Source organism: Atractosteus spatula, chromosome 21 (assembly GCF_055471065.1).
Source record: "Atractosteus spatula isolate fAtrSpa1 chromosome 21, fAtrSpa1.hap1, whole genome shotgun sequence".
NCBI lineage: Eukaryota > Metazoa > Chordata > Actinopteri > Semionotiformes > Lepisosteidae > Atractosteus > Atractosteus spatula.
In genome coordinates this window covers 3070484-3084146 of record NC_142726.1, presented here as the reverse complement: position 1 = coordinate 3084146, position 13663 = coordinate 3070484, and the positions used below count along the sequence as shown (strand labels likewise).

Genomic DNA, 13663 nt, shown 5'->3' with positions numbered 1-13663 from the left:
TTGCTTAACTCTGTCAAATAATTTGAGTAAATAATGTAAATAATGTCAGGGGGAGTAGTTTAGTGTTTTAGAGCAGCGAGTTACAACTATTTGACCACCCCCCCCCCCCATACATACATACACACAGTCATCTTTTGAGAAATAGTTTCCCAGGCTGGTAGGTTCTGAAAAAAAATGCTTCTGAAAATGTTTCCCCTAGTTTCTGAAAACTTGGCAAACAACCGTCAACGCAAGAGCAACAACAAAATAGCGCCAGGCACACAAGAGGAAATGAAACTCCTGAAGGCCCAGAATTCCACGACAGGGAAAACGTTTCAGTTCTGGGGAGTGGGGGGGGCTGAGCTGCCCTCCCCAGGAGAAGTTTTATTCTTACTCGGCCCTCTCCTGGGACAAAGGAGAAGGAGAGCAGCGGCAGCGGCGCAGACAGGCCCCTCCCAGATCCCAAAGCCAGGGCCGCGCGCGGCGCGGAGACGAGGGATGAATAGGACAAGCCAGTGACCTCAGGCAGAAGGAATGTCCCTGTTTGTACAGGCCTCCCGGTCCTTTAGGAGCAAGCTGCCGCTGGAACGGGGGATTGTGTGCAGCTTGCTGTTTGTCTTCCAGCCCCTGACTTTGTCCATTTGACGTTTTGGGGGGTCTGTAAGAAGCCGCTAGCACACGGGAAACCGAGAGGCTGCCACACGTTACAGACCTCAGCGTTTCCTTCGTCACTCTCCGTTTTTCTTTTCAGCTGTTTCTGAAACAGAAATCCCTTTGTTTCTCTTGCGCAAGATAGAGAGGTAACAGAGCAACGACATTGCTTATAGAAAAACTGGCTCTGAAATGATTTTTCTTCAGCACCTAATGTCTTGCATGATCTTTTACACAAAAGCAAATCTTTCTTTAACTTATGTATTTCTACATATTCTAATCTGTTTGCAAAGTGTACGGTAACTCAAGATGACATTTAGGCCTTTAAAAAATCCACTGTGATCCTTGAACAACTAATATGTATTAGTAGTGAATCTACTTTTTGCTTACTGTATAATGAGTAAGTGTCTAAACATGTTTAGACACCACAAAAATGCATTCGTCATCTCCGTATGCATATGGTGTTGTATTGGGAGAAACAGAATTCAGATTCAGAATGGCAGTGGAAATGATAGTGATCTCACCGTTTCCTTCAGCAGTCTAGCTGTGTTATATGTTCAGTAGCCATGGCGATGCTCAGAATTTATTGACTCCACCTTAGTGCAGTGCAGACACCACTTCCCTTTATCTGCATAGTTGGAGAAATTGGCAGTGCAAACACAGCATCTGAAAGTAGCATTCCTTTCTGACAATAAAAAGGAACAGTCATGATCTCAATAAGGATGCCCCAGGTATTGTTATCTAACCCGGCCCAATTTATCTGCTGTGCGTTTAAGTCCTGCGCTGTGACAGGATGAACTGTTAGCATTTTTTGGATGCTGGTCACCCTAGGCTGTATTGGACATTTGAGACATTTGACTGGGGATCTTGTGCGGATCGATGAAGATTGTAATTAAAAGTGTCTCGGCACCTCTGGTGCCAGCTCCATCTTGCGCTGGTTTAGTGGGTCACTCAAAGGTGTTGAACACTCTTACTTACAGGCCCGCACACTAGGGCTTGGCATGTGGGGAGGAGCTCCATGTAATCCACCCATGGAGACGAGGGCGTTTCGGACTGGAAGAAGGATTCTGATCCAAGCTAGATCACGAGATACTCCTTGGAGACTGTAAAGAGGAGTAAGCAGGCTATATCAGCGGGGAACCTGCGAGACCAAAAAATAGCCTGGAAAGTAAAACTTCTCCAAGCTGCTTGAGTGGTGTAGCAGTGGCATGATCACCGCAGCCGATGCCCTGCTCCCACACCCCGCACATTTGCTTACGAATTTGCACACAGCTAATGTTGAGATCATCGTTGAGATTACTTGACTCGACTTGCTTCTCAACGCGTTTGAGACTGTTTAGTCAGCTTTACTGGAAGTGCAGAAGACTCTGAAGTAAATGGAGTTCAAAGTCCTTTCATATAGATGCCAGCCTGAGGTGGCAGACTGTCAGTAACGTTCTCCTACCAAGCCCTTTCATGTTAGAGCAAAACCTGGTCACTGTAATATACATAATGGATGAAAACACAGGAGGTCCAGCGGCCCCATGCCTCTGTTTATTTTTGACTCTAAGGTGTAATGATTTAGGTGCTGTTTTACTATCAAAACTACAGAGATATGACGATGCGGGGCGGCTCATTTTCCTGTCCTTCATCTTCTCAATTTATGTTCCCAGGGAGGAGATTGAGGGGGAAGGCCTTCTACAACGTCAATGGCAAAGTCTACTGCGAGGAAGATTTCTTGGTAAGTTGTGTCCTTTTCGGTGGCTAGGCCTTAGTCTGTTCTTCACTGGCTGCCTGTCAGTGTAAATAATCCTGGTGGAAGTGTGCAGCGTTGCACAAGAAAACAGTAACAGAGAGATCATTTGAGCACCCCTCTTACCAACTGTGTTTCAGCAAAGCATTCTTGCCCTTCACAGTGAGCCCAACATTGTTCTTGTACGTGAGAGTTTGCTTTGATGATAAAAATCAAAACGGGAAATGAATGCTATTAAATCGCATTATTAATCTAACTAATGTTTCCCTCCCAGAGGGAAGTAATTATCCCATTATTCGTCAGAGTTGGAAACAATGAGATGTGGTGGGAAACCACAGCAAGAGGGTTTTGTAGCGATACTGTACATCCTTCCAGTGCTGTGGAAGCTGGTTTTCAAGTGACACGTACACACACGCAGGATTGCAAACGAGATCTAGAGCTCTGTAAGAGTTTGTACTGGTCTGTGCCACGCAATTAGAACCACAACCAGCGTGTCCTACAGCAGTCATTTTTTAGCCCCCCAGAATGTTTCAATCAGAGTTATCTAGTAAAACATTAATAGCAAGAGCTTTTAAAACACGATCTCTGAATAAACCTTTTGTGAGTGAATTTTGGCTTCATTTTGGAATTGTAGTTAATACAACATGTGTGTGTCATACACAACCATTAATAATTGTGGATCTTGTATAATGAAGCTGATAGTTCAAATTTCAGTGTGCAAGATTTCATTATCTTGAACAGACAGATCAACTTGATGTGGTTTGAAATCTTTAATTCTTTTTCATATATAACATGTACAGCTGTGGGTTGCCCCAGGATGTAGACCTGATATACAGTGAGGTTGGGCAATATTAGTGTTGTGAAATACTTTTTTAATAGTTGTAGATTCTGGAAGCTTTTACCATGTATGTATGAATAAGTTGTGCACTGTAGTTACCTCCAGATTACGTCAGACTTGCCTTGTTCTCTAATATCAGTGGTTTTTTTACAGTAACCTACATCTTACCTCACCAGTTGATACAAATGTCCTTTTTGATTTAAATTTGCGTTCTAATGAAGGACTTGTGATGAAAAGGAGTTTATCGTCTGCGCGACTGATCTTATGTATCGAATAATATCGATGTGGTGTGTTTTCGGAGGCCATGGAGACAGCTTACTTTAGATTATTAGACCCCGTGTCTGCTGGATATACAATCTACAGGGACTGGATGAAAAAGCATTGTTTCCCCTGCTAATTAGTGAGTATCCAGCCCAACCCCATTATCACATGCAAGCCAGATGGCGTGTCTGTGGGGCTCTGTGTAACAGGATTGCTGAATTAGCCGTCATAGGAGCTGCTGCTTTTAATCAGGCAGTGCTGTCCACTTAAACAGGATGTCCACCTGCTCCCCCAGCTCCGACAGGTTGTGACCTTAGTAGTAAGCTGTCCAGATGGCTGGCCTCACTGCTAAGCCCAGCAATTGGCCAGCTTGCTCTGCCCATAACCATGGGATGCAATGTCCGTGCTTGACAGGGGTTGGAGCTGGGAGGTGGCGGTGATGGTGGGGGGAGGGGGTGCTTTTGGCTCTTTGTCTGCTCCCGGTCAGGGTAGGTTTGCACAGGTGGCAGGGCCTCTTCCCACACTTGCAGTGGCTTATCTCTGGAAGACAAGCAAGGGGAGCTCAGCTGTGAGGAGATGAAAGGGGTGTCTCGTTGTGCGTCAGGCTGAGGTCGTGGTTCTGGGTACCTCCGCTTTGAAGAAGATGAGTCAAATCGTGTGTGTTTTCTGCCAGATGTAGACAGAAGGAAATGTCAGGCAATGTCTTCGACGTTTGCAGAGTATCACATTATACACTGGACAGTAGCACCCCCTGTAGGTGCTGTGTTATATAGGGGATTCTAATGTAGTCAAGACTGACTACAGGTTGACCGTTGCCTCAGAAAAGTTTAGTATGCCTGTGCTTTCACTACCCAGCAGTATCGCCATTCTCATCCATAACAAGTTGAGGGACAAATGTAAAATAGGACAGAACACACTATACCTTACCCTAATAGGGGTGTAAAATACTACCAGGTGGTCATGTATGCACTTGCTTTGTGACATCTTACAACTTTATTTCAGTCAGAACCCGAGTATCGGTGTAATACTCTTTAAAGACCCACACAGGAAATCTCATTAAGGACTGGATTCAGGAAGTAAAGCACTTGGCATCTTTTTCTACAAAAAAGTGAGTTTTAAAGAATAAAATAAAGGAGTCTTATTAGCCGATACTGTGTTCACACACCAGTTTGACAATGATTGGGTTTGCTGTGCTTTTACACCGTGATCTTCTCTGCTACTGTGTTCAACCTGTGTTATACACAGGCACAGCGCAGCTCCTCGGTTCTCTCCACAGTCCAGGCCTCTGGTGGGCATCGCTGAAAGGTCTACAGATACTTGAACTCAATGTAATGAGTAATAGTAATGTAAATTTATGCATTATCTTAATTAAACAAAAAAACTGCGGCCGATTACACGCTGATCCTAATTTTCTTTTTTTTTCTCCTGCAGTATTCTGGGTTTCAGCAAACAGCAGACAAGTGCTTCGTGTGTGGCCACCTCATCATGGAAATGGTAAGAGCCATAAAACAAGACAGTGTTTAATAGCCCACAGCTCACAGTTTAGTGCACCCCTTGGCTTTTTGACCTGTCAGATGGGGCACTCCAGCATTGGAAAGATCCCAAGTATAACACAGTATTGGGAAGAAAGTCATCTGCAGCACGTAATTAGTTTTCCCTATTGCTTTGTGTTCGGTTTGATCTGTGTGAAGCATAGATGAAAATATGCAAGTCATTAAATCAGTTGTGTTCAGTAGCAGTAGATCAGTGGTTCAGTCAGTCAAGTGATGTTTTAACTGCTTTCCTCCGCCAGTAATCTGATACACTGCCCTTTGCACTCGGGCCTCCTGTGCCGAACAGCACCCTGTCTTCAGGGATGGGCAGTGAGCAAGAATAATGGAGTCTGCCCCGCTGGGAGCTAACTCCGGCTTCTCTCCACAGATCCTGCAGGCGCTGGGCAAGGCCTATCACCCTGGCTGCTTCCGCTGCGTGGTCTGTAACGAGTGTCTCGATGGAGTCCCCTTCACCGTCGACGTGGACAACAATATCTACTGTGTCAAGGACTACCACACGTAAGGCTAGAGGGCAGCTCACCGCAGCAGCTTAGCGATCTGGAAAGTCCTGCAGCGTTTCGTGACCTTTAAAAGAAACCCAGAGATTGACTCGCAGAACATTTTGTTCCTAGAAATAAATGCTTCTGTTGGTTTTATTTTTGACCCTGTGGACAAAAGCCGAGAAAAGCATCAGTACTTGCCACAAACCAAATAATTACGTTTTGTGCAAGGTTTTAAGGATCTCTTGTTAGATATACACCACGGTACATAGCTTGGCTCAGCCTTATCTCTCTGTGCTGTTATTTCCATATTCCCTTGGCTGTTCATTATGTTCTCAGGACTTAGGACTTGTGGCTGCTCCTAGAGTCTGGGTGAAACCAGTAAGCAATAGGTCTTTAGCTAACAACTGCTTGACTTGAGAATCTTCCTCTTGAATTGCATCTGAGAACCTGAAAGTGTATAGTGTATACTGCCTTTTCATTTTGTCAGTGTCGGAAAAGCAAGTGGTTTCTTTGGCTTTAAGAAGCTGCAATAGGATTGTGTGCTCTGGAGAAAGGTTCCCAGAACAGCTGCGTGTTAATGGAATGCACAGACACAGAGGTGCTGTTCACCGCACTTGACACTAGACATGAACCAGCCTGCAGTGGGAATGGAATGATGAATTAACATTCTCTCAAAACTCTCATCCCACACTTGCTTGTATATCTAATCATGATGTCCTTTTTCTTTCTCTCTTCAGGGTTTTTGCTCCGAAATGCGCATCCTGCAACCAGCCTATTCTTCCTGCACAGGTACTGTGCCTTGCCTGTATCATGCTGTGCAGTTACAGGCACGACTACTGCTCAGTGCCTGATAAATCCCAATAGTCGGGTCTGTTTGCTCTTTTGCCTTATTTCACACGTGCTTAAATGACAGTGACATCCTAATAGCATGCCACTCAGGTCCTAAACAACACATATGCTTTCCAAAAGTAACTTTTATTCTAAAGGCATTACCCTGATGAGAATAAATCTATTTTCTCCCCTTTAATTGTAGAAACAGTAGTCTCTGAAACTGATGTGGTATAGCAGAATCAATGAATACATATCATATCCAGGCTGAACCACACATCCATGAACTCGTAACAGCTGTCCCACTGGAAATGGAGTCACTGATATTTCGAGGCTAAAGCTCTACCTTATTGGCTGGAGCCCATGGTTGGCATTAATGGGTGGTGTTGGTATTGCCTTGCAGGGCTCTGAGGAGACGATTCGGGTGGTGTCGATGGACAGGGATTACCACGTAGAATGCTATCACTGTGAGGTAAACCACCGAGTTCCGCGCTTCCTGCAGGGAGTGTCCTTCTCCAAGCCTTGCGAGACGCCCGTCGCATCTCGAGTGAGCTGTGTTGTCTGTTTACACTCTCCTGTTGTCACGGAGAAAGCAGCCCGCGGCTCCGGTGGGTGGCACACACGGACGCCCGGCGTCTGACAGCACAATTCCCTGGAGTGCGAGGAGAAACAAACTTTTACCGGATGGCTTCGGTTTTTGTTTCTTAGGCGTTTGAAGCCAGAGAGTTTTGTTAATCATTAAATGAATGCCTGCTAGTCAGCTTTGCGTGAGTGGGGATTTCATTGTTGGAAGTAGGGGCCATCTTCCACCTGTCTGGACCAGGAGCTGTACTCGCTATCGGTGCAGAAATCAGCTGGCCTCCTTCTTTCTGTCTCCTTTCTTCGGTTCTGATCCAAAAAAGCTATGATTAAGGGTTCAGCATGTTTTAAAACTGTTCTAATGGCAATCTGAGTTCTAAAACTGCTGTCTCTTATGCTTCAGCAGCCCTTTTTCTAATAAGACCTGCTGTTTTTAAAATAGTCACCTTCGCCTAGAAACAATCTGATAATTCATAAGTAATTTTTTTTGTCCATGGAGTGGGCAGAAGACTTTTCGAGGTGAAAACCTGGTAAAAAATACTCCTCTCTAGCCAGGTCACATGATTGCATGACATCTGCCTGGCCTCTTCACAGGCATTTTGTGAAGTCAATTTTAATTTACTGCCAAGATGTCCAACATGAACACTAATTCATCCATCCTAACATGTGTGGCCGCACAGGGTGAAGTGTAGAAATTCTAAGGTGGTTTGCTTGCAGCCATTAGCTCTGAAACTGTATCCAGATGACATTTAAATGAACTGTAAGTTTGAGTGAAGAGTGAGCAGAATAACATTAACTTGTCAGGTTGCATTGCGTGTTGATCAGTGAGCAGGATAAATGAACTACGTACACGCCAAACTTTGGCAGCCCAGCCTGACTTCTCTGTTGTGATGCCAGAAGGCTTTGCGTTACAGGCACTGTTTGGAGTTCCCCCCTCTTCTGCTACACCCGGAGGTGTGAGAGGTGCTTAATTCATGAAATTAGGTAGAAAAAAACAGGAAAGCGATCCAACCACAAGCCCCAAAGGTGCTGCAGAATTTGATTTGATGCTTCAGAAACCTCTTGAATAGATGAGTGCATGCGAATAAACTGTGTTTCCAGTTTTAATTATGATCATATGAGGTCATTAGCAGCTGTGTCAGCCCTCATGTCCAAGTGGACATTTTTAGTACTTGAAACTCAGACGGTCCTGTTCTCAATATGTTTTTCAGCCACCTCTGAATTACCAATATCACTTGGAACAGTATTAGGACCATTGCTTTTCCTAATTTATATCCGCATTCTGGTGTAGTTAGTAAACTAATCAGGTTTGCAGAGGATAGCAAGATAGGAGGATTATCAGGCACTGAGGACTTGCAAGAAGATTTAGACTAAATTATAGATTGGGCGAACATCTGGCAGATGACATTCAAAATACACAGCTGCAGTGCGGTACATGCAGGTAGGAAAATATCAACTGTAAATATGAGATAGGAAACACTGAGCTTGAAGAAGCTGCAGAGGAATAAGACAGGCATTGATGTTCAAACGTCGTCTACATCTTCTGTAAAACCTGGAGAAGCAAAAAAATAGCAAACTGTGCTAAGATATAGATTTGAAATGTAGAATTGAAATCGGGGAATTTAAAATTAAAATTATTCAATGCGCTAGTTAGATCTAATTTAGAATTTTGTGTACAATCGTGGTACCCATGCATGAAGATATGTTCTGCACTGATGGACTAAAATAATTGAGTGTTTTTCATCTTTAAACAGACAAGAGTATATGGGGGATACTGATTCAAGTTTTCAGAAACCACAAAAGTATTGACTGGGTCAAACCAGAGGTGACAATATTGAAACTGAAAAGAGGACGAACACTAAGGGTTCAGAGCCTCTGGAGCATGTTGCTAAATCTGACGCTCTGACCTCTTCCAGGCGCTATGAGCTCCTGAGATCCATTAACAACACTGGCTGGGCTGAATGCCCTCCTCTCACTTATCTCTCATATCTCCAGCCCCAGCTCTCACCACCCTTTTCATGGACACTTTTACAGAAGCAAAAATAGTGAGAGAACCTGACAGTATTTATAGTTACAGGACCACTAAGAAATTGTACATGAACCCCACTGCAGTAGAGGCTGCCGTCTAGGTGAAAGAATGGGTGCCTTTTTTTAGTTGTTTTTGCCTGAGAGAAACACACAGAGAATAGTACAGTATTGCAAACTCCTGTCTTCTAGCTGGAGACAGGCTTGCGTTTCACTAAGAGGACTGTTACACTGAGTGAACAGCTTTTCTTGGACTACTGCATACAGCTTGTCATCTGCACCAGTTTTCTATGCCTGTAATCCTGTCTGTCAGTACTCTCCTAATTAGCAATAAAGTGCTGGCCTCGGCAAGCTAGGCACTACATTTTTGTGCAAAGAATTCATCACAAGGTGTGTAAAACCAAGCCTCTTTCACTTCAAAGGAAGTGAAAAGTATATTTGGAAGTTAGCCAACGCCAAAGTGTCAGAAACATTTTTCAACACACTTGAGACGGCAAAAAGCAAGAAAAACACTTGAAACTGTTCCGCCCCGAATGCAGTACGAAGTAATTAATCCCACAGATATATGAAGCCAGTAGGTTTCCCATCATTCCAGTGGAGGTACTGGTGCTGCTCCAGCTCTGTTCACGCTGTATCGGTCACATGACCCTGCTCACAGGGGGTCAGAGCCCTCATCTGGAACCGGGAAAGAGGACGTCATGGGCTGGAATGTGGGGGATGTGAGTGGGCCGCCACAAAGCTCTGAGACAGACATCAAGCAAAGACAAGAGTCCTGAGACCAGACTCTCGCTGTCCATGACTGAGGAGTTCCTGCCCGAGGTACGTGCTGGTGGTCTCTGACGATCGGTCTCCTGTTGCTGTTCTTCAGGACTGCGGGCTCCAGCTGAACGACGAAGAAGGCCATCGCTGCTACCCGCTGGAGGGCCACCTGCTGTGCCACAGCTGCCACATCCGCAGGCTGAAGGTCCAGGCGCCAGCCCACCTGCCGCCCAGCTACCCCCTGCATGTGACCGAGCTGTGAAGCGGGCGGGCAGAGCCGGGCGCCCAGGCCCCCTCCCGGGCCCGGAGAGCAAGAGCCGAGAAGGACGAAAAGGGAAAGCGATGCCGGGCATCACGCGGCGCCGAAAAGAGTGCAACGAGCAGCCTTGTCTCTCGGCGGGGGGGCGGGGGGGGGCACGCCGTGGAGAAAGCCTCGGCTCCTGGACCTCTAGAGGGGCACGGGGCGCTCTGACCGCCTTCACGGCCGGAGAGGGGAGGGGAGGAGGCTGCAGAGATTCTCCCTCCTTTTCCAGACTTTTGTTTTTCTCTGAATAATAGTGACCCACGTGCCCCCCCCCCCCCCCCGAAAGGATGTGACCGCCTTCGGGCTGATATCTGCGCTTGTGTGCTCTTCCAGCACGATTCGGGGGGGCCTCACTTTAAGCCCACTCATCCCCAGTCTGTAACAGGACGGGGGGCGGAGTGGAGTGGAGTGGAGTGGAGGGGGACCTTGTTTTTCCTATTCCTTCATGACTGAAGATTTACGCCATGAAGCATATGCTGCTTTTATGTGTAATCTTACTGTATCTGATGCACAACATGGCTCCGGTTAGCCATGCCCTGACAGCTGCCTTACAACTCTCGCCAAGAGGAACCGCTGTAACTTCAAAGTAGCCATTGTTCAGGAGTCTCGCACTTGGAGACCTGCTTCTCATTCCTTGTCTCTGTAGTACATTGTAGTCCAGATACTGTCCTATTGGCTATGCAAGGGAACTGTACGTCTGTATGTTACTGTGCAACATTCCACTGTTTGTCGACTTTTGTTTTATAAGGGGGCCACAGCCCTGCATTGTGTTGCCTGTCCCGTTTAATACGGGACAATTGTATTAATTCCAGTTACCTTGACTTCAGCAGAACAGTGGTTTTAGCATATATTATCTAAAAGATTTACATGCAGTGTCTTAATAATGATATTGTAACAAGAGTTAGATGTACATAGACTGTACAATTGTTTTTATATATATTTTGCAGAAACTTTTACAGAAATTCAAGTTAGGAATCTAGAACCATAGTTTTTTATGTTGTTGCAGCACAATTACTTATTACAGCAGAGTCAGAGGCCAAATGACGTGTATTGATGAGCTGTAAATGTAACACATAGTCTTAATCTACTGTATGTTAGCGGACAAGAGTATTGCTTTTTTTTAATCCTAAGCCATGTTAGGCTTCCTTAAATTCCTGGGCATTTTCTATGGCAATCTGCAGGCCTCGGAGACTATTTGTTCACGCATAAGTATTTTCAATGCACTGGTTTGTAACAGGAGAGAACCCAAATTTACACAAGACATGTGCCCTTCAAGGTTTCTCTTCCTTAAATGGCACAAAGATGGCTATCGACGTCAGCAGTTTTGGAATGTCCCTGTATAAGACACACAGGAGACATGAATTGTAGTGCTCTACCTTGGCTGGGCCCTGAGGATGTTCAGTATTTAATTTAATAGTAATCTAATTTATTAATTCCTCCGAGACGTGTGTCGTAGAGTGGTGGGGCCCAGGCCGATACTCCCTCCTGCTTGCAGTCAGTTCCCACGTCTCCCCCTTCTTTTTACAAAAATAACAAATCGCTTGCTCTCTTTCATCCTCAATCAGACCATAAATGTGGATTCTGGCAAGCAACTCTTTTTGTGTCCAGTAAAAGGTTGTTTATCTTGAGAGTGCTTCTCAGTACTACTGAATTGTGACATTGAACTGCTACACCGATTACAGGAGCCTTTAGAGGAAAGAAAGGTAAAGGAAAAAAAGCACTTTTATTTCTGACTTCTCTATAACAGATTTTCATTTTCTTACTTGTTGTGTGTAAGTGGGGCCCACACACGTTCACCATGATTGGCAGTTTAAAGCGTCATCGCATTTACAAATCCATGTTTTATTTCTGCATTAATTATATTAAACCCCAGTATTAAGGTCTCGTGGCCATGATTTTCAACAACAGACAATTCAGTTTTACTTTTATTCAATTCGCAGCTGCCTCTTAAAGTTCAAGCAGTTTTGTTGAAATCATTTAATTAAGCACACTTAAAACACAGCTATGCCACTCTTCTTTTTAAATGGTATAATGAAAGGTAAAATTTAAGATGCTGTGGTTGTTGTAAAAAGGCACAATATCCTATTCTGTCTTATCTGTCAAAAATCAAATGTCTTTCTTCAAATGCAGAACAGAAAAACAAAGACAATTTTATAAAGCATTCCACTCCTATTAAAGAATAATGGACCAATTTTAACTCTACAGTATAGGAAATATTTTGATTCCCTATTTGTATATCATGTAACTAGTTTACCTGTACAGAAATGTAAGTTAGCTTGTTTTACTGTACCGTCAAAAAATCCATTTCAGGCAAACAAAATGTAGCTGTTTTCTCTCCTGTAAAGTAGTTCTCAAAAAAAAACACACGTGTGACAAACTATTTTGCTGTTCGGTGTTATATCCTAGATGGCTCACAGAAAAGAGACGGGAATTGTAGATTTATTTATCTAAATATGAAAAATCTAAAGTTATTTAATGTGTTAAAAGTCAGAAGTGTCATTTAACCTTAGATGATATAATCTGCTTTTTTTCAATAAAGAGGTTTTGTAGTTAAATTATATTTTTGTGATTTGTCTGGTGTCTTCAGCAGACCTCATACTTCTGTGTCAGATGCTTACAGTCTGTGTGTGGCCACAGGTTCGAGCAAGGGTTATGTCCCTAGTAGTTGCACACAGCTGGCAGAGCACTGTCCAGGAGGGGGGCTGGAAATTGCCACTCAGTGTTCGCTTGGCGGGCGGCACGCTGGCGTGGTGCACAACACGGGCCTGGGTTCAATTCCAGACCTGGGGTGCTGTCTGTGTGGAGTTTGTATGTTCTCCCTGTGTTCGCGTGGGTTTCCTGTGGGTGCACCAGTTTCCTTCCAGTCCAAAGACATCCTAGTAGGTTAAGTAACTGCTTGGGAAATTGGCCCTAGTATGTCTGCGTCTGTGCCTCGAGATAGACTGGGGTCCCATCCATGGGCCTGTTGCATGCTGGGATAGGCTCCCACTTCCTTGCCACCCTGAACTGGACGAAGTATTTAGTTGTCTTGGGTCTTGATGAAACTTCTGTGGCTTCTGCAGTCCTGGACTGCAAGAGACCGAGGTACACCTCTCCTCCAGCTAGTACCCCGATCTGTTGTGGAGCTCACAATCAGGATTGTTCTTAGTCTTCTCTTTCCAGGACTAAATTGTTCTATTTCTTTTAGCCTATCAGTGTAGGACATTCATTTGAGCACTTCTGATTAGTGCTCTTCTCTGAACTGATTTCAATATCTTTCTTGTATATTGATAACCAAAATACACACGTTATTCTAAATGATGTCATACTAGTGCATTGTATAATTTTATTGTTACATCTCTTGATTTAAATTCACTTTTTAACATGTTATACATTCTAACATTTATTCTGATTGCCTTTTTTCCCAACATTGGCAGATGAAAATATTGTCAACATAAACAACTACTCTTCATATAACAGTGTTGCCCATTTTACATCAGTAATTTGTTTCTGCTGCCTGCAACCTACAGCCTGCAGCTGCCCAGTTTTGAATTTCATGTAATACTTATTTTTTAGCAGCTTCTACAGTGTTTGTTATTCATCCTAGTTAGGTTTCAACTGTACTTTGCTAGTATACCAGAATGCAAAGCATTGGAATAAACCAGGAAGAGCAGATACCTGAGGTAATCTACT

At 44.2% G+C, this 13663-nt stretch overlaps 1 protein-coding gene across 1 annotated transcript in view; it reads left to right on the top strand.

The window, feature by feature from the left end:
• The window catches only part of wtip (WT1 interacting protein), a 37166-nt gene extending 24620 nt beyond the window's left edge, over positions 1–12546 (top strand). Inside the window, exons 3-8 of the mRNA XM_088938550.1 lie at positions 2283–2350; positions 4893–4955; positions 5382–5512; positions 6234–6285; positions 6728–6796; positions 9797–12546. Of these exons, the coding sequence (XP_088794676.1) occupies positions 2283–2350; positions 4893–4955; positions 5382–5512; positions 6234–6285; positions 6728–6796; positions 9797–9949 (536 nt within the window). The 3' untranslated portion in view covers positions 9950–12546. The remainder of the gene's footprint in view (positions 1–2282; positions 2351–4892; positions 4956–5381; positions 5513–6233; positions 6286–6727; positions 6797–9796) is intronic.
• The last annotated feature ends 1117 nt before the right edge of the window (positions 12547–13663 follow it).